General features: G+C 42.1%; 1 protein-coding gene across 1 annotated transcript; it reads right to left on the reverse strand.

The window, feature by feature from the left end:
• Positions 1 to 9,284: 9,284 nt before the first annotated feature.
• LOC147880856 (uncharacterized) lies at positions 9,285 to 19,274 on the reverse strand. Its single transcript, XM_087370675.1, has 4 exons — positions 18,755 to 19,274; positions 17,359 to 18,266; positions 15,353 to 16,575; positions 9,285 to 9,555 (listed from the first exon to the last, which is right to left on the reverse strand). Exons 1-4 carry the CDS (start codon positions 19,272 to 19,274, stop codon positions 9,285 to 9,287), a joined length of 2,922 nt encoding a protein of 973 aa, XP_087226801.1.
• Between the last annotated feature and the right edge of the window lie 880 nt (positions 19,275 to 20,154).

Raw genomic sequence — 20,154 nt, forward strand, 5'->3', positions numbered from 1 at the left:
AGGGCATATCTAAAGGAAGCGAACATGTTGCGAAGGTATTGGCCTCATGAGAATGGACAACTTTCAAATGCACCTTGGATTCTTAGTAAAGAAGAGAGAAGTTTATTGAAAAAGGTAATTGAAACTCTACGTACACCCATAGGGACCATGCATAGATTGAAAGGTGCCTTCACTAGTGCCAAAGAAAAAGAGTTAAGTGGTTTCAAGACTCATGATTGGCACAAAATGTTGCATGTATATATACACCTTGATAATTGTTTAATGTTTCTCATTTCAAACTGCTTACTAACTTGTTATATGTTTGCCTTGTAGTTCATTCTTCCAATAGCAATATCTGGTGTTTGTACAATTGGAGTGTGAAAATGTATATACAACTTGTCTTCACTTGTAAGATTGGTATTTGATGAGACATTTAGAATTAGATAGTGTGTATGGATATCTTTCTTTATTTTGCCCTTTTTGTGTAGGTGGATATCTTGCCAAGAGATTGATCATACATCCATTTTACAGGATGAGAATCTTAGCAATCGAGACTGTGTGCATGATAGAAAACACATTTCCAACAACGAGCATTTTGATGATACAGGTTCACATACTCGTACATTTGGTTGATGAAGTAGGTATGGTAGGGATTATGAACACACAATGGATGTTTTACCTCGAACGTTTCATTAAGATCTTAAAAGTTTTTGTTCATCAAAAGGCCAAACCTGAGGGAAGCATGGCAGAGGGTTGGTTGGTGCAAGAATCTTGTGTCTGGATATCTGAATATCTTGGATGTGTAGATAGAACCATGCCAATGCTATGGAGTACTAAGGATGATGACAAATTGACTAATGAAGTGCATCAAGGAAAGGGCTTATGCTTTCACTTGACGGATGAGACAAGGGAGAAGATACAATCATATTGTATTGCAAATACCGTCGTCATGGAGAAATGGTGTGACCGATATGTGGAGGTAAGAAATAGTGATTGTAGTTTACCTATTATGCTCATGCAATCATGGAACCTTGAGACCATGCTAGCAGCAAAGAGCAACGGTGAGACGGTTAGCACCAAGGAGGTTGACTATGCTTACGGTTGTGATTGGCATGTGAGTAAAAAATTAACTTTTTTTTGCTAAGTTGTAGAAAACCACATATAATTAAAGCTCATGTCTTTTTCTTGCTAAGTTGTAGAAAACCACATATAATTAAAGCTCACATCTTTTTTTGTTTTATTGAAGGCTTATAAGTTGGGTGCAATATGGTCTCGAGGATGCCATTTTTGTGTACAACATCGATCAGAACCGTACCGTATATGATAGCAGTGTGTTTGTCACATTCGATCAAGAAACCAGTGCAGGGAGTGGAAAAATTAAAAAAATTCACATACTATGGACACATCAGAGAAATCATCGGAGTCTCATTTCGATATTTTTGAAATATATATTTTAGAAGTGACATGGTACGAAGCTGTGAAGGGGGGCCATCGACCTTCCATAAAAGTGGCCCAAAATGGTTTTGTCGTGGTGGACAACAAACGATTGTGGACCAATTGTACTGATACTTTCGTTTTTCTTGACCAGTGTGATCAAGTTGTGATCAAGTACATGTACATAGATGTATCTCATAACTTAGTCTCCAAGTATGTTTAATTTGTGATTTTCATGTATTGCTATTTTAATATTTAAAGGTATTTTACTATCCCATGTTGCACCTTGTACACATCGGGCACTTCAAGACATGCAACATCTATCCTCCATTAATGAAATAAATAGAATCTTGGATGATACTGACGGACTTCTGAGGGTGGATCGTCTACAGAAGAGGAGATCACCTATTACAGTTCTAGATCAATAACTGGATCTTCAACAACTGATTTTGGTTTTGAAAGTACTTTCACAAATACAGAGGATTTCATTGATGACATCAATACTGTCTCACAATAATACAACTGGACTAAACCTAGAGATTATTCTATAAATAGATCATGATGATCTTTACACAGATGTTACATCTACTCCATTGTAATGCTAGCATTGATCTATCTCTAAAAAAGGGATCTTGATGTATATTCTGTCTTTAAAATTTGAGAGATTTGTTGACGGTTTGTCTTGCTTTTTGATCTCCAAGTGCAATTTGGCAGTGATTCAATCTGAATATTATACACATATATAGATGTGTATGTGTATATATATATGTATATATGTGTATGTGTATATATACACACACACACACACATTGATATTATACACATATATTGATGTGTATGTACACACACATATAGATGTATATGTACATGTGTGTGTGTGCGTGTGTGTGTGTGTGTGTGTGTGTGTGTGTGTGTGTGTGTGTATATATATATATATCCATACATACATACATACGTATATATATATATATATATATATGTATGTATGTATGTATGTATGTATGTATGTATATATATATACATGTATATATATATATATATATATATACACACACACACACACACACACACACACACACGCACGCACACACACACACACACACACACATACACACACACACACACACACACACACATATATATATACATATACATATATATATACATATATATATATATATATATACATATATATATATATATACATATATATATACATATATATATACATATACATATATATATACATATATACATATATACATATATATATACATATACATACATATATATATATATATATATATGCTCTGCTAGCGTCGATATTACTGACGATTAATGCCGATACTATCATCGTTATTAATTGATGCTGATATTATCAGTATTTACACAGCCGTACACACAGCCGGTACTACTGGCGTGAGCAGGAAATTTTAGCGCCGATACTACTAGTGCGAGTAGGAATGTTAAAAACATCGATATTACCGGCGCGAGCAGGCATATTTTGAAACCCGAGAGCTTCTCTTTGGTTCATTTTCAAAATTCTTCTGTGAAGAGCGCGCGGAAAGGTGGTGGTGGTGTAATGGTGATCCAAAGCAACCAACACAATCGTGCTCCATGGACATAACTATTTCAACCATCGTGCTCCTGGATAAGAAAACATAACTTGTTTTTGCTTTCTTCTTCTCGTGCATGCATATCCATGAACAATTACCAAGTTAGCAGGTTTTGATGTACGTATACTTTGCTAGTTCCTATGCTTACAATGAGCACCCATTCTTGATCAAGTTCACGAGACATCAGGAGATCAAGACGTATCTCCCAATATTTAGATGAAGAGCTCATGGAAGAGATATGATGTCGTGGGCTCCAGTCCATCATCAAAAGCCGTCGACATGATGAGGACATTCCTCTAGCGGTAGACAATCGCCTGAGGACATAGGAGGGTGTGGAGGATGTTGTGGTGTCGATGGTTCTTCAAAGCCGAGTACGTCATTAAGGCCACCAAAGTACCCATCAAGAAGGGCTCCTCGAAGTTCACTTCATCCTTCAAATCAACCTTCACAGTAGACGATGCCAGTGAAGACACCTTCGTGGGGAACATCCCCCGACTTCACACTGGTTAATATGCCCAGGATGTATGTTTTTTTAACTATATTTATCTTCAATATTAATGTTTTTTGGCACATGAACACATCCACACCTTCATTGGTTGCTTTCAAAAGACATACTATGATCTTGACGAAGATGGATGGATCCTCTCTGATAGTAGAGGGAATTTGGTTCTATCAGATCTCAAAGGTCTGATAGATGTGTATATGATGAAGCATATATTTACAAATTAGAGAAGAGTGTCCACCACAGAAAAAGCGATCATTTAGATTATATTACACGAGAGGTACGTTAAGTGTAATTGCATGTTTTGTTTTTCATCTCTATTTTGCTTACACTTTGTACATGTTGGTTTTTGGTTTGTATGGCGCAGGTTTCCAAATCCAGAAGGCATGGTTGTGAGAGAAGAGCTTATGTTCTCTCACATGGGTAAGATCTTGCATTCAAAGCATGCAGATCTTGTGAAAGCAATAAAAAATAATTACAAGAAACCTTCTTGTTGTACGAAGGCGGTATGGGAGGAGGGAAAGGAGTGGTGAAGTGGTCCCAACAGCGCGAGGCACAGCGAGTGCATATGGACTCTCAAGGCACTCACAGGCTAGGAAGTGGATGTACATCGCGCTTCAAGGCATATTTTGTAAGTGTACTACTTCTTGCATCATGGAAGTGTGCAGCCTTAACATTGTATGTGCACTTATGTCATATTCTTTGTGTTGCATATATGCAGAAAGAAGCTGTTGGTCGCTTCCCTACAAATGAGCAGATTGCGAGAGCGAGAGAGATAGGAACAAGTGTCTTTCTCAAAAAGCTTGCATCTGAAGGCACCCAATTAGACACAGTGGATATTCATCAACTGGTAAATATATATTCTTTTAATATTTTTACAAAGTTTGTAATCATTTAGTCGCTCTCTAGAATACTATTTTGTGGTACATTGTAGGTGAATGATCTCATACTTGTGTACATCTTCTCCACTATTTTTGATTTGATGCAAGCTGATTATAGTTACAATGAAAGTGTTGATGCAATTACCTACATGGTAAGGTAGAGCAGAGAGTAAAAAAACGTATAGAGAGCTTTCGTGCATATGTATGGTGCATGGTGCATGTATTAGTGTATGATGTATGTTGTATTATCTCTTAACTATTCTTTTGTTTACTTGCAGGGTCCACCTCTTCTCTCGCAGACATGCAAGTATCCAGGTGAGTCTTCTTCTCAGCCCATGCAGCTATTTGATGACGAAGATGAGGATGAGGATGAAGACTACGAGCCCATGGATAGTGATGAGGATTAGACAATGTTAGGTTGTAAATTTAGACATGTAATCTGTTAGCAAACTTTGGACATGTAATTCGATATGTAATCATTTGGGCATGTAATTTTTTGTATATGGTCTTTTGTATATGCCGAAGACAATAGTATTTTGTTACTATAGATGAAATTGGTCAAATGTGAGACTGTTCTTTTTGTTAATGATTGCTTGCGCCGATAATATCAGCGTTAATATTTTGCTCGCACCGGTAATCTGGTATCAAAAATTTTGCTCGCGCTGATAATATCGACGTTTAATATTTCTACAAGTGTTGATGTTATCGGCGTCCTGCTGGTTATGCTGGTATTATCGGCTGTGTGCATGCCGATAATATTAGCATTTCGTGATTATTTTTTTATTTCTAATACGTAGATAATATCGATGGAATAAACGCCAATATTATTGGGGTTAATAAAATGCCATTATCATCAACGCTTTGCACTGTACCAGAGTTACCACAAAAAATATGAACGACAATACTACCAGTGCTTAGCATCGGTATTACCGGCACTAGACGGTTACAGCGCAAATACCAGCACCCATAACTTCTTTTTTTTTCAATGATTGTGTATTATTACCGGCGCTTGAAACGCCGGTATTCATTGAAATTATTGTAGTGAATACCTTTTTTTGGAATGATTTCTTTGGCCACAAAATAAACACTTAAGTGACTTCTTAGATTGAGAAGTTTTGTTATCTTCTGATGATGATGAGTCCTTTATCGTTGGCTTTTCTTTACCCTTTTGCTTATTGCCTTTGAAATAAAAGTAGCATCTTGCTCCATCGTCTTTTGCAATAAGAGTTTGTCATTAAAAAGACCTAGGATTTTCAGCTCGAAAGAATTCAATGGTATGCAAAGATATATAGTGTCCTTGAATGACTCAAAAGAAGAAGGTAACTTCCCAAGAAGTTTGTGGATTGGATTTCCTACCAAAGTTCTAAGTTCCTCCAACCGATGTTTGATTCAAATAAACTCTCAAAGCTTGTCTAATCATATCATCAAACTCTGAAATCATTAGTTTATCCAGATCCTCTTCTAATCAGCTAGCATTTGTACATTGTGCCAAAGGCTTTGGACTAAGATCCCTTGAAATAAATATTATGGAACAAGAGAAGGAGACATATCATGAATGAGAAGGGTGGGTTTTGGCACCTGCATCCATAATGATCTACAAGAGGGATCCACCAATAAGGGAATGGCAATTACTTATTGCCATCCATCCGGACTCTCTAACAAAAGTTACATAAAATTAATATAACTAGGATAATTCTTGGGAGTAAGATTTTGGATGTTAGATAGAGAGGGTAAGGTCAAGAATTTAAAGAAAGAAGGTTATGGAAGAAAAAAAGCTGATACAAAGGGATGAGAATAGAGAGACTATGGTGGAAAAGCTGTTTCAAGAAATGACAAAAATGTAGGCAGAGTATGATAAATGTATCGAGGATGGAGAGGATTATCAAGAGGTGGGAGGGACATAGATGTTGTGGTTGATATAAGGACATACCTCTCGGTGATACTATGAGAGAATGGGGTGCTTCCATGGATTATTAGCACACCCCCAGAGAGACAATCAGTAAAAAAAGAGAGAGTGTGGGGGAAGGTGGAGAGAGGAGATATAGTACGTTATTACCACATGCATTATTGTGCTTATTTACATGCTTATTATCGCTTTCATCTTTTTTCAAAAGGCCCCCTGTTCCATTTGTTCTTGTTTTCTCTCTCTCTCTCTCTCTCTCTCTCTCTCTCTCTCCCCCATCATCTCTCTCCCATTTTGTTTTCCTTCCACTCTCTTTCATAAATATTTGGATTTTAACTCACTTATATATATGTGTGTGTGTGTGTGTGTGTATTATCTCTTTAACTTTTTTTTAAAGAAATCTTGATGTTATATTTGTTTCTCTCTCTCTCTCTCTCTCTCTCTCTCTCTCTCTCTCTCTTCCATCATTTCTCTCTCTTTCACTCTCTTTCACAAACATTTAAAATTTTAATCACTTATAATAAATATATGTGTGTGTGTGTGTGGATGTATATATATATATATATATTTATATATATATATATGTATATATGTATATATTTTTGGCATTGTTCTCTCTAATATACTAGAAAATGAAAGATCTCAAGGAGATTGGACATCTAATTTAGGTTACACACAATAAAATTCTAAGGAGATATGTTTGATATAATAAGAATTCCTATAAATTCAACGGTAAAAACCACGATAATAAATATAAAACAATGATAAAAATAGAAGCATAATTATAAAACAATGACGTAAAAACAACAAAGAAAACTAATCTCAAGATGGATGTCAAATTTTGTCTGCCAAGAGGTCTCTATAAACATTAGTATCCATGTCTAAGTTCATAGTGGCTAAGATCAACACTATGAGAGAATGGGGTATTTGCAGCGGGTTATTATTGCGATCTGGGAGTTGCGATCTTGGAGAGAGAGTGGAGAGAGAATGAAGAGAGCTAGAGCGACATAGAGAGAGGATATCTAGTGCACTATTATCACGAGTATTACCATGGATATTACTGTGAATATTATCGCTAAAGATTAATTTTTAAAATTTCACCTGTTTAGTTTGTTTTTGCTTTTTGTCTCTCTCTCTCTCTCTCTTTCTCTCTCTCTCTCTCTTCTTCATCATCTCTCTCTCTCCCATCATCTCTATGCCTCTCTCTCTCCCCCTATCATCTCTCCCTCCCAGTTTCTCACTTATATATTAGGTTTGTTCTCATTTTCTCAATTTCTCTCTCTCTCCCATCATCTCTCTCTCTTCCACTCTTTCTCATAAACATTTAAATTTTTAAATCAATTATAATATATACGTGTGTATGTGTAATGTGTTTATACATGTATGTATATATTTTCGAAACATATATATGTATGTATTTTATAAACTTTTGGATTTTAACTCACTTTAATATTATGTTTGGCTTTGTTTTCTCTATATATATCTCTCTCTCCCATTATCTCTCTCCCTCTTTCACTCTTTCTCATAAACATTTAAATTTTTAATCAATTATAATGTATATATGTATATGTATAAATGTGTGTGTGTGTGTGTGTGTGTGTGTGTGTGTGTGTGTGTGTGTGTGTGTGTGTGTATGAAGGAGATTGGACATCTAATTTACATTGCACATAATAAAATTACAAGGAAATATGTTTAATATTGAGAGAATTCCTATGGACTCAATAGCAATAACCATGATGACAAATATTAAAAAAATGACAAAAATAAAAGCATAATTATAAGACAATGACAAACACAATATAAAAGATCAATCTCAAGATGGATATCAATTTTCATCTGCCAAGAGGTCTCTACAAGCATTAACATCCATATCTAAGCCCATGGACGTGGCTAGATCAATAAATAAACTCATTTCTTCATCATCCGAAGCATCTTCCATCAAGTCGTTATCTTTTCCATCTTCATATTTCCCACTATGGTGTACGTTGGAGAGAGGTTGCATTTCATCAACCTTAGTGGCATCCTCCTCTCTGCATGTGCATCCTGATGGCATCACTATGGGAGAATAGGGTGTTTGCAGCGGGTTATTACCACGACTTTGGAGAGAGAATGAGAAGGAGAAGAGAGAAGATGGGGAGGTGGAAAGAGGATATCAAGTGCCCTATTACCGCAGTTATTACCGCGCCTATTACCGCGATTATTACAATTTAGAACGAATTTTGAACTCCTATCTTTTTTGATTGTGCCGGCTCTCTCTCTCTCTCTTCTACTATTATCTCTCCCCCTCTCTCACTTTCTCTCTCTCTCTCTCCCCCATCATCTCTCTTCCATTCTATTTTCCTCTCCCTCTCTTCATAAATATTTGAATTTTAACTCACTTATAATATATTATGTTTGTCTATTTTTTGTTTTCTCTTTTTCTCTCTTTTTCATCATCTTTCTCTATTTCACACTTTCTCATAAATATATACATTTAAATAAATTATAATATATATATGTGTGTGTGTGTGTGTGTGTGTGTGTGTGTGTGTAAATGTATGTATATATGTATGTATGTATTTTGGACAAGTATGTATGTATATATTTCATAAAGATATAGATTTTAACTCACTTATATATTATGTTTGTTTTTATTTTCTCTATATATATATATCTCTCTCTCCTATCATCTCTCTCTATTCTACTCTTTCTCATAAACATTTAAATTTTTAATCATTTATAATATATAGGTGTGTGTAAGTGTAAGTGTGTGTATATATGTATATATGTATAGATCTTAAGGAGATTGGACATCTAATTTACGTACTACCTAATAAATTCTAAAGAGATTTGTTCAATATTGAGAAAATTCCTATGGATTTAATGGCAAGGATTACGATGATAAATTTAAAAAAAGTGACAAAAATAGAAGCATAAATATAAGACAATGGCAAACACAATACAAAAGATCAATCTCAAAAAGATGGATATCAATTTTCGTCTGCCAAGAGGTCTCTACAAGCATTAGCATCCATATCTAAGCCCATGGTGGCTAGATCAATAAATAAACTCATTTCTTCTTCATTCGAAGCATCTTCCATTGAGTCGTTGTCATCTTCCTCATCTTCATGTTTCCCACTATGGTGCGTGTTGGAGAGAGGTTGTATTTCATCAACCTCAGTGGCATCCTCCTCTGCATCTTCATGATGTGCTATATTAGGGTCGATAACATGCTCTACATCTATCTCTGCAAAGATGTCTCTGCAAAGATTGACCTACTTTATGGTGTGACTAGAATCACATACCATAGTCTTCTTTGATGTAGGGAAGGCACATAGAAGACCTATCAATAAAAAAATTAAAAACAAGAAGGTTAGGCAATGATCACTTGAATTCTATAAATTTAATTATAATTTATTGCATCTCTTTACCTGCTCGCAACTAGTAGGGTGTACCAAGATATCGGTTTTTCCATGATGAAACTTGGTGGAATCCACTATATGTAGACCACTCTCATGTTTCATCACTGCACCCACAAACCATCGACACTCAAAGAGAAATAAATGAAATGTTATGACATCCACCTTGATTATTCTTTCTATGGTTTCATAATACCTTACCTCCTCGCTTATAGTATCAAAGTTGCCCCCATCACTCCGCTCTCGCTTGTGGCTCTGCTCTCATCCACCCTTCGGGTAAGAAAATGATGTCCTTGAGACCACATAGAGTTGAAAGTAAGACCTTGCAAAATTGTAAGATCCCAAAAATTTCGAGGTACAAAAAAAATTCTTTTTGTGCTCTTGTTCTCTCTCTCCTTCTAATTCTCTCCTTCTCTCTCTCTCTCTCTCCCTGCGGGCGAATGACCGCTTACTCTCTCTCTCTCTCTTTCTCTCTTCTTCTCTTTCTCTCTTTCTTTCTCTCTCTTTCTCTCTTTCTCTTCTCTCTTTCTCTCCTTCTCTCTCCCTCTCCTTCTCCTCTCTCTTCCGCCCTCCTCATGGCGGCGCAGCTGTTGACCACCAAAATTTTTTTTTTAATCAATTTTTTTTAAAAATTAAATTGGGCGGCTGCCTTGCGGCCGCTGCCATGCGCAACCATGCAAGGGGGGGGTCTCGACCCACCCTTCCGCCCTCACCTTATAAAACAGGCACCCGCGTGCAGAGCAGGGAGCACAACACACAGAGCAGACCGAGCCAGGCAGACTGTAGCTACGCACGCACACCCGCGCACTCACGCACACACACCCGCACATACACTCACACGCACACACACACTCACACACACACACACGCACGCACGACACCTACACACACACACTCATGCGCACTCACACACACACACACACTCACGCGCACTCTCACACACACACTCACTCACGCGCACTCTCACTCACATACTCACACACACACACACATATACACACACACACACACACTCACACTCACATACACTCTCACACACACACACCGCACAACACACGCACACGACACACACACGCACATACACTCACACCCACACACACGACTCACACACACACACATTCACATACACACACTTGCACACACACTCACACACACACACACCGACACTTTCACACATACACACACATATACACACTCTCACACACTGACACATACACACTCACACACACACACACACTCTCACACACACTCACTCGCTCTTACACACACATACACCCATGCACACACACGGGCACACGCACATGCAGGACACACACACACACACCCTATATATATATCTATACGGAACCTGTCGCACACTCAGACGCACACATACAGCCTCGTCAGCCATAGAACGACAAGCGGACACGGACGGTCGACACGCCAGGATCAACACGGAGTATAACGAAGGGCGATGAACGGGTTAATGTGCCAACAGAGCAGAACCCACCCCGGCAGCAGAACGGAGGCCACAAACGTTGACTGGGCAAACGCATCGTTTCAACCCGCTGTCTTACGACAGAGTTGTCCATCCTCGAGCTAAGGGTAAGTCTTTCTCGCATAATATCGGTTCATTGCACGCTTAGATGCAACGCTCACCGCTTCTCTCCTCCACTTCCTCATCGCCGCTACATCGTTCTCGCGCTCACTGACGTGTTCTCGTCCTCGCCTCTAGGATTGATTGCTATTCTCGGGATACTAAACCTATCTTCTTTGAATTTTGGGAGTACTTTCTGAGCAGAAAAATATTTAATTACGTAAGGGTTAATCTCGTTGCAGGACGACCAAGAGATCAGTGTGGATAAGTTGTTGCCATGGTATAATGTTGTTTCTCTTGCAGGTAGTGTTATATGGGCTCAGGATCCCCGGCTAGAAACGGAGGGTCGATTTGGGTCAATTTACTAATCAAGGAGTATGTGCGTTTTTGTTATTTTTTTTGTGGATAATGTGTGGTGACGACCTCTGATGGTTAAAGTGTGTTGTAAGATGATGAAGTCTCATAAAATGTGAAAGTGATTGTATATTGTTTGAAAAGTGAAGGCCAATTATGACCAGGGACCAAGTGGATATGGTATCGGTTACCCTGGGGGTCGTATCGGAGGCTCCTACAAAGGTAGGGTCCTAACAAGCGATGGGTGCTTAAGCCAACCTGCCTGCTCTGACCTGGCAGCAAGAAGGCAAGGGTCCTTTCGGGGCTCGGTGAGAGATCCCCAACCCGTCCCAACTTCCTGACCAAACTAGTCTGGGAATCAGGCTGGCAGACCTCCGCGTCCTATCGGTATGGCCAGGATTCCCCTAGCCCCGATGGACTGACTTAGAGGCGTCCTACCCTCGAAGGACCGCCCCCAAGTGGTGGTGCGGTGGAGAGAGAGAGAGAAAGAGAGAGAGAGAGAGAGAGAGTATCATCTTGCATGGCTGAGAGAGAGAGAGAGAGCATCATCTTGCATGGCTGAGAGAGAGGGAGAGAGTGCCCCTTGTATGAGTGTGAGGGAGAGAGAGAGAGAATATCTCTTTGCACGGCTGAGAGTGAGGGAGAGAGAGAATCATCTTGCTTGGCTGAGAGAGAGAGAGAGAGAGAGAGAGAGAGAAGAGATTAACTTCTTGTATGAGCGAGAGAGAGAGAGAGAGAGACTAACTTCTTGCATGAAAGAGAGAGAGAGAGAGAATGCTAACAGACTGGCGATATGCTCATACGGTGCAATCAATCTGATAAAAATTATCCAATCATGTACATCACTAACGAGACTGACAATTCAATCCCTCACAGGCGAGGGTTTCCCTACGACAACCAATTAGCAATTAACAACTAGAAATTTTGAAAGAGCTGCCAGGCAGCCTAGCCTTCAAGTTCGCCTGCAACAAGATTGTTCATTAGGGCCTCATGACATCTCAAAAAAAAAATCATCACTTAACAATCCACTTGAATAATAACACAATTAAAAAGATGAATTAACAAAGAAAGATCACAGCACATGGTTGAAGCCCCAGACCCTTATGGGTTCGACCGGGCCACCCATCCTCCCGCTCCAACTACGGACGAGGAGAAACTCGCTTCTTCACAACAGGGATCTGATACCACCACCACTTCGATGGCCGTCCCTCGTCCTCGGCGAGCCAGAGCCCCGAAAGGACCCTTGCCTTCCTCCTGCCAGGTCAGAGTGCCAGGTCAGAGCACGCAGGTTGGCTTAAGCACCACTCGCTTGTTAGGACCCTACCTTTGTAGGCGCCCCCGATACGACCCCCAGGGTAAGCGGTACTAAACCCACTTGGTCCCTGGTCATAAGTCGCCTTCACGACCCCCAGGGTAAGCGACACCATGTTCACTTGGTCCCTGGTCATAAGTCGTCTTCACTTTTAAACAATATACAATTCATCACAAATAATCACTTTCACAACGTATGAGACTTTATCAACACACTTAAAACCATCATAGGTCATCACCACACATTATTCACAGCAAAATATCAACAACGCACATACTTCTCGAATAGTAAATCGACCCAAATCGATCCTCCGTTTCTAGCCGGGGATCCTGAGCCCATAAGACACTACCTGCAAGAAAAACAACATCATACCAAGGCAACACAACCCTGCTCTCTTGGTCGTCCTGCAGCGAAATTAATCTTTACGAAATTAAATATTTCCCTGCTCTGAAAGTATTCCCAAAATCAAAGATGACAGGTTTAGTATCCGAGATTAATAATCGAACCTAGATTAGAAGAGGTGAAGATGAGTCTCGTCCGTGAGTGCGAGAGTGAGGTAGCGGAGAGAGAAGTGGTGCACGTTGCATCTAAGCGCGCGAAGTTATGTGAGAAAAACTTACCCTTAGGTCGGAGATGAATAATTCCGTCGTGAGACTACGGTTGGGATGATGTGTCGGTCCCGTCGACGTTCGTGATCTCCGTTCGGCTGCTGATAGTGGGTCCTGGCGCGTGAACTCGGCTCCGTCCGTGCTGGTCCCGACGTGTTGATTGTCGACGTCCGCTTCTCGCTGGATTGTTGTTGTAATCGTATCTCGCGCCCGAGTATGTGGTAGATGCCGTATCTGGGACCTATATATATATATATATATATATATATATGTAAATATATATATATATATGTATAAATATATATATATATATATATGCAGGTGTGTGTGTCAAAGTGTGTGTGTGTGCGTGAAAGAGTATGTGTGCGAAGTGTCGATGAGTGTGTGTGTGTATATGTGCGAGTGTGTGAGTATGTGGGTAGTGTATGTGTGTGTGTGAGTGTGTGTGCGAGAGTGCGTGAGAATGTATGTGTGTGTGTGTGTGTGCGGATGTGTGTGTGTGAATATGGGTGGATGTGTGTGTGAGTCGGGTGTGTGTGTGTGTGTGTGTGGGTATGAGGGTGCGTGAGAGTGTATGTGTGTGTGTGTGAGTGCTTTGTGTGAGGGTGTGCGTGAGTGTGGGTGTGTGTCGCGCGCGTGAAGGTGTGCAGCACTAGGCTCGCTGTTGGGCGCCTGAAGGTGTGCAGCACTAGGCTCGCTGCTGGGTGCGCCTGGTTGCTGCTACCCCGCTCGCTGGTGTCTTCCTCCCCCGCTGCTGCACTGCTGATGGCTCGTCCCCCTGCGCGCGTCCCCTCCCGGTCCTCTTATAGGCGAGGAGGCGGGCCCCCCTCCCTTCGCGCGCATGCATGGCGGCAGCCGCCTAAAAATTAAAAAAAAGCTTACTATAATTAACTTGGTGGTCACCCTCAACGCCGCCGTGAGGCGGTTCAAACCGAGAGAGAAAGAGAGAGAGAGAGAGAGAGAGAGAGAGAGAGAGAGAGAGAGAGAGAGGAAGAGAAAGAGAGAAAAAATGAGAGAGAGAGAGAGAGAGAGAGAGAGAGAGAAAGAGAGAGGGAGAGAGAGGAAGAGAAAGAGAGGAAGAGAGAGAGAAGAGAGAGAGAGAAAGAGAAGGGAAGAGAAGGAGAGAGAAGGGAGAGAGAAGGGAGAGAAAGAGAAAGAGAGAGAGGAAGAGAGAGAGAGGGAGAAGAAGAGAAAGAGGGAGAGTTCTGCTCGTCGAGAGAGAGAGAGAAGAAGAGAGAGAGGAAGAGAGAGAGAGAGAGAGAGAGTGAGGTTAACTCCTTACATGCAGGAGAGAGAGAGAAGAGAGATAAACGATCGCTTGCCCGCAGGGAAAGAGCGAGAGAAGAAAGAGAATTAGAAGCTGAGAAAAAAAAAATTTACCTTCAGAATTTTGGGAATCTTACATCCTCCCCAAGTAGAAGAAATCAAGGTGTCCTCACCTTGACATAAACTCCGGGTAAGAAGTTAGAAGGGTGTCCTTGCGTTCCCAGGAGGCGTCTTCTTCCGGGTAGCCTGTCCACTTGACGAGGTGCTCGGTGAAGATCCGGTTGCGAAGATACGTTGTCGAATCTGAAGAATTCTCTCGGGGTGGATATCAAAGGTACCATCGGTTGTAACAAGCGCTTCCTCATCTCTCAAAATGTGATGGTCATCTAGAACATACCTCTTGAGAAGATTGACGTGAAAAACATTGTGCACCTTGATATGAGGTGGTAGTAGAGAGGCATAGGCTTGGTCGTTAATTTTCTTGGTGATGACGTATGGTCCACAGTAGCGTGCGCTTAGTTACTTGAATTTGCCAAGCGAGAGAGAGCTTCGTTTAGGCTTTACCCTCAGAAAAACCATATCTCCTTCATTGAATTGGCGTTCCGTGCGATGCGTGTCAGCGTAAGCCTTCTGTCTATCCTGAGCGGCCTTTATGTCGAATCTGATGAGGTCGTCCAGCATGTCTTTGGAGGCTTGTACTCGAATCATAGGGTCTGTCCACTTAAGAGGTGTTAAGCAGTCTTGACCATAAAGCGCCTTGAAAGGAGACATACCTATGGAGCGTTGGTCTGAAGCGTTGTAAGCAAACTCCACCAAATAGAGGTATCGGGTCCATTTTTCTGGTTCTCGCATGCAGTAAGCTCGTAACATATCCTCTATTATTTGGTTGACTCTTTCCGTCTGACCATCGGTTTGTGGATGATAGGCTGTACTGAAGGATAGCTGTGTACCTGTGGCTTCGAAGACAGCTCGCCAAAAATTGGATGTGAACTTGGGATCCCTATCAGATATGATTCTTCGAGGAATACCATGGTAGACGAAAACGCCCTTCATAAAGACTTGAGCTATCTCTCTGGCTGAGGCATCCTTTCGAACTGGGAAGAGATGAGCCACTTTCGTGAGTAAGTCTACAAGTACAAAAATAGAATCATACCCTTTTGAACGAGGTAGACCCGTGATGAAGTCCATGGAGATGGTCTCCCACTTCATTAGGGGTATGTCGCTGGGTTGCAGCTTGCCTGGGTACTTAATCCGCTCAGCCTTGATCTTCTGGCAAGTTAAGCAACGGCTAACATAAGATAAGACATCCCTTTTTAGTCCTTTCCACCAGAAACTTTTACGGAGGGCATTGTAGGTCTTGATATATCCAGGGTGAGCTGCGATGGGAATATCGTGAGCTTCTGCTAAAATCTGGAGTTTGATGTCATTTCTAGGGGGAACGTACAGGCGGTCCTTGTAATAAAGGGTGTCGTCAACCAGGTGAAAGCCTTCCGCTATTCTACGCTGCTTCTGTGATCTGGACTGGGCACGAAGGGCTGTCGTGACCTTCTGGAAGAATGGATCCTCGAGACAAGCTTGGCGTATAATATCTGCGATGGATGAGCGAAGCACTGAGATGGTTGCTAGAGCGCTTTTGCGACTCAAGGCGTCAGCTACCAGGTTCCCTTTCCCAGCTTGGTACTCTATGGTGAAGTCGTACTCGTTGAGTAACTCGAGCCAGCGTCGTTGACGTAAGTTGAGGTCTGTCTATGTACAAATCCACTTAAGACTTTTGTGGTCAGTCTTAATTGTAAAAGTCTTACCCAAGAGGTAGTGTCGCCAAAGTTTCAAAGCGTGGACGACGGCTAGCAGCTCCAAGTCATGAGTGGGGTAATTTAGCTCATGCGGCCTGAGTTTCCTTGATTCGTAAGCAATAGGTCGACCTTCCTGGGATAGGACTCCTCCTATGGCAGTGCCGCTTGCGTTCGTGGTCACCAGAAAGGGCTTGGAGAAGTTGGGCAGCGCGAGAATGGGGTCTGAGATAAGGGCTGTCTTTAGTTGGTTGAACGCTTCTTCAGCAGCTGGGGTCCAGACAAAGGGTTTTGCTTTCTTTAAAAGAGAGGTGATGGGGGAAGCTACCTTTGCATAGGATTTGATGAAGATCCGATACCAGCCTGTAAGCCCTAAAAAGCTACGGACCTCACGAACATTCTTTGGGATGGCCAGGTCTTTATGGCTTCAACCTTGGCGGGGTCGGTGGAGACTCCTTCCTTTGAAATAATAAATCCCAAGTACTCGACCCTCTCTGTGCAAAAGATGCACTTGCTTTTCTTCGCAAATAGCTGGTTTTGTCGTAGGATTTTGAGAGCTTGTCGGACATGGTGCTCGTGCTCCTCAGGGTTCTTGGAATACACGAGGATATCATCGAAGAAGACAAGGACAAAATGGTCTAAGTAGTCGCGAAAGATATCTGACATTAGCCGGTTGTTGAAGGTGGCAGGGGCATTGGTTAGTCCAAATGGAATTACTGTGAACTCATAATGCCCATACCTGGTGTTTAATGCCGTTTTTGGTGTGTCGCCCTCTTTGATGCGGATTTGGTAATAGCCGGTCGATCTTGGTGTAGATACATGAACCGTGGAGGCGATCGAGTAGCTCATCGATCCGGGGTATGGGATACTTGTTTTTGATGGTACATTGGTTGAGTCCACGGTAGTCGATACAGAGTCGTAAGGTACCATCTTTCTTCCGAACAAATACGACAGGTGCACCCCAAGGTGAGACACTAGGTTTTATGAACCCTTGGTCCAGCAGCTGAGTGAGCTGCTCCTTAAGTTCGATTGCTTCTGGTAAGGACATTTTGTAGGGTCTCCTGGCAATCGGTTGAGCTCCTGGTACGAGGTCAATGGCATGGTCTACCTCTCTAGATGGAGGTAGATGGGTGAGTTCTTCCGGGAAGACATCTGCATACTCAGCTAGCCATTTTGGTTCGTTCGGCGGCTGGGGTTTGTCTATGGGGTTTAGCTTAACTGCATAAACCGTTGCATGCTTACGGTAGGTCTTCAATAGTTTGGAAGCAGAGAAGACTAATTGCAGTTTTGGGTCTCCTCTGGTCCCAGCTATGGTTACTTCTTCCCCTAATACAGAAGTAAAAGATAATTTGCGTGCTTGGCATTCCAAGGTAGCATTGTTTAAGGTTAGCCAATCCATACCTAGTATCCCATCATAAATCCCCAATGGCAAGACCCTAAAAGAAGCCTGAGTCGGGTGGTCCCCTAATCTGAACTTAAGGTTTTTTAAAGATGTTGAAGAGTGGGTAACCCTTCCGGTCGCTAACTCCACTGAGAGCTTGGTATCCTCCTGAGGTGTTAATTTCAATTTTCTGACAGCAGAGGGTGCAATAAAAGAATGTGTTGCTCCAGAGTCTATAAGTAATTTGAAAGGTATACCTTCATATTCTGCAGGAGTCTGCAGAACAGAAAACTGCCTGTTGGGCCCTTGGTGCTCGATGGCCGCATTGAGGTGGCCGACTTCTGGTGTGTCTTTTGGGGCTGCTTGCAAGTGATGAACTTGCACCCTTGGTGGTGGGTTCCGAGGATTAAGATTGGCGGTTGGCGGCTTGGGGTTCCTCTAATTCTGCGGTGGGCGGGGCGGGTTCTGATAATTTGTTCCTTGGGCACCTCTTATGTTGGTCCCGATCCCTCTTTGTTCATAGTTCCTGGGTCCAGTAACTGGAGTGATGTTCGGATTTAACTGTAAGGAGACTGTAAGATTGGCCCGGCATTGTTCCGACTAGGAAATGCTGCATTAGGCTGGTATGTGGGCCTCGGGGAATACCTGACATAAGGACAATTCCTTATGTGGTGGCTTGGGTCCATGCATCCCAAGCATAGGCACTCCCTTCTGGCTTTGTCGATCAAGTGTGGTGGTAGCCTTGAGTCCTGACTCCGAGGGGGTAAGCCCTCAGCTCCTGTCTTCTTATTGGGCAATTCACGCGTTGTATTCTCCTTTGGGGCTTTGGCGTCCTTTGCAAGCTTAACTAACTCCTGTTCAACAGGTCTCCCTGCATCTAGCACTGCTGCAAAAGTAGTAAGCCTCAGGGACTGCAGGCGTGTATCTAAAGGAGAGTTTAGCTTGGACATGAATCTGGCAACTTTGGTCTCTTGGTCCATTCCGGCTGGTGCATACTTCAAAAGCTTCAGGAATCTCTGGTAGAATATATCTAGGGTGTCCGTGCCCTGCACGCAGTCCAAGAACTCATTTAGTTTGTCCACACGATAGGTGCAGCTCTGATAATTCCTGGTGAGTTGTGTGCTGAGGTAATCCCACGTAACATCCACGGGGTTCAAGGCGTTTTCCTTGCAGTGGTCCTTCCACCAGAGTTTGGCTGACTTCTCAAGTTTGAAACGCCCCATCATGGCTTTATTGACTTCTGAGGAGTGGGCAAGATCAAAATAGTTTTCCATCTTTTCGAACCACTCCTCGAGTTGTTCGCCAATGTTGTCCCCTTCTCCGCTAAAATAGCCTGGCTAGGATTTGTGGAGCATGGCCTCCACATCGCGATCAATCGGGGTCGCGGCCATGGCTAGGGGGTGTTTGTTTGCGTGAACTTGTCGAGCCATATGATCGATTCTGTACCCAACAACACCAAAACTTAACAGGAAGGTGGAAGAAGTTTCCTAGCATCTAAAGTACAAAGTCAGACACACTGAAAAGAATGACAGATGCGATTTAAGTCATGTAGTTTCTCAAACACAAGAGAGATACACTGATCAAGCTTATAATTTAAAGACTATCTAGTTCCTAGTTGCTCTAGCAGCCAATCCCGCATTCCTGAGGGCCTCAGCTCTGATGCTAGTTGCACGAATCCTGGTTGTCTGGGTAGTCATCATGCTAGGACTCTTCAGACGAGGAATGGAAGCTTGAGTCATCATATGTCTGCCTACTACCTCCTCAAGGGCTTGGGCCTTCATGAGGACTTCTCCTACTAGGATGAAAGGTAGGACGGCACTGACTCTGAGGGAGGTATTGAGGTTGAGCTTCCTCCGGATTTGCAAGAGTCGGAGGTTCTTAAACCAAACGTTGGGCGAAGCGGTCAAGGAAGCAGTAACTGGGTAATAGAATTCCTCCTGGACTGTGTGATAGGTCCTATTGAATCCTTGCCAAGCGTCAGCCCTGGCGTTAGGAGGGAAGACCGTGCAGGACACGATCTGGAATATTCGCTCCGGTTCTTCCACTGGCCAAGTCGTCGCGATGTGATCGAACACAAGCTTGAGAGCGGGGTGGGTTTCTTCTGCTAACCATTCCCGGGAGACTCGCTTAACCATCTAATCAGACAAGAAATTT

This window comes from Dipteris shenzhenensis, chromosome 32 (assembly GCF_047967505.1).
Source record: "Dipteris shenzhenensis isolate YYH24624 ecotype China chromosome 32, Dip_SZ_1.0, whole genome shotgun sequence".
NCBI lineage: Eukaryota > Viridiplantae > Streptophyta > Polypodiopsida > Gleicheniales > Dipteridaceae > Dipteris > Dipteris shenzhenensis.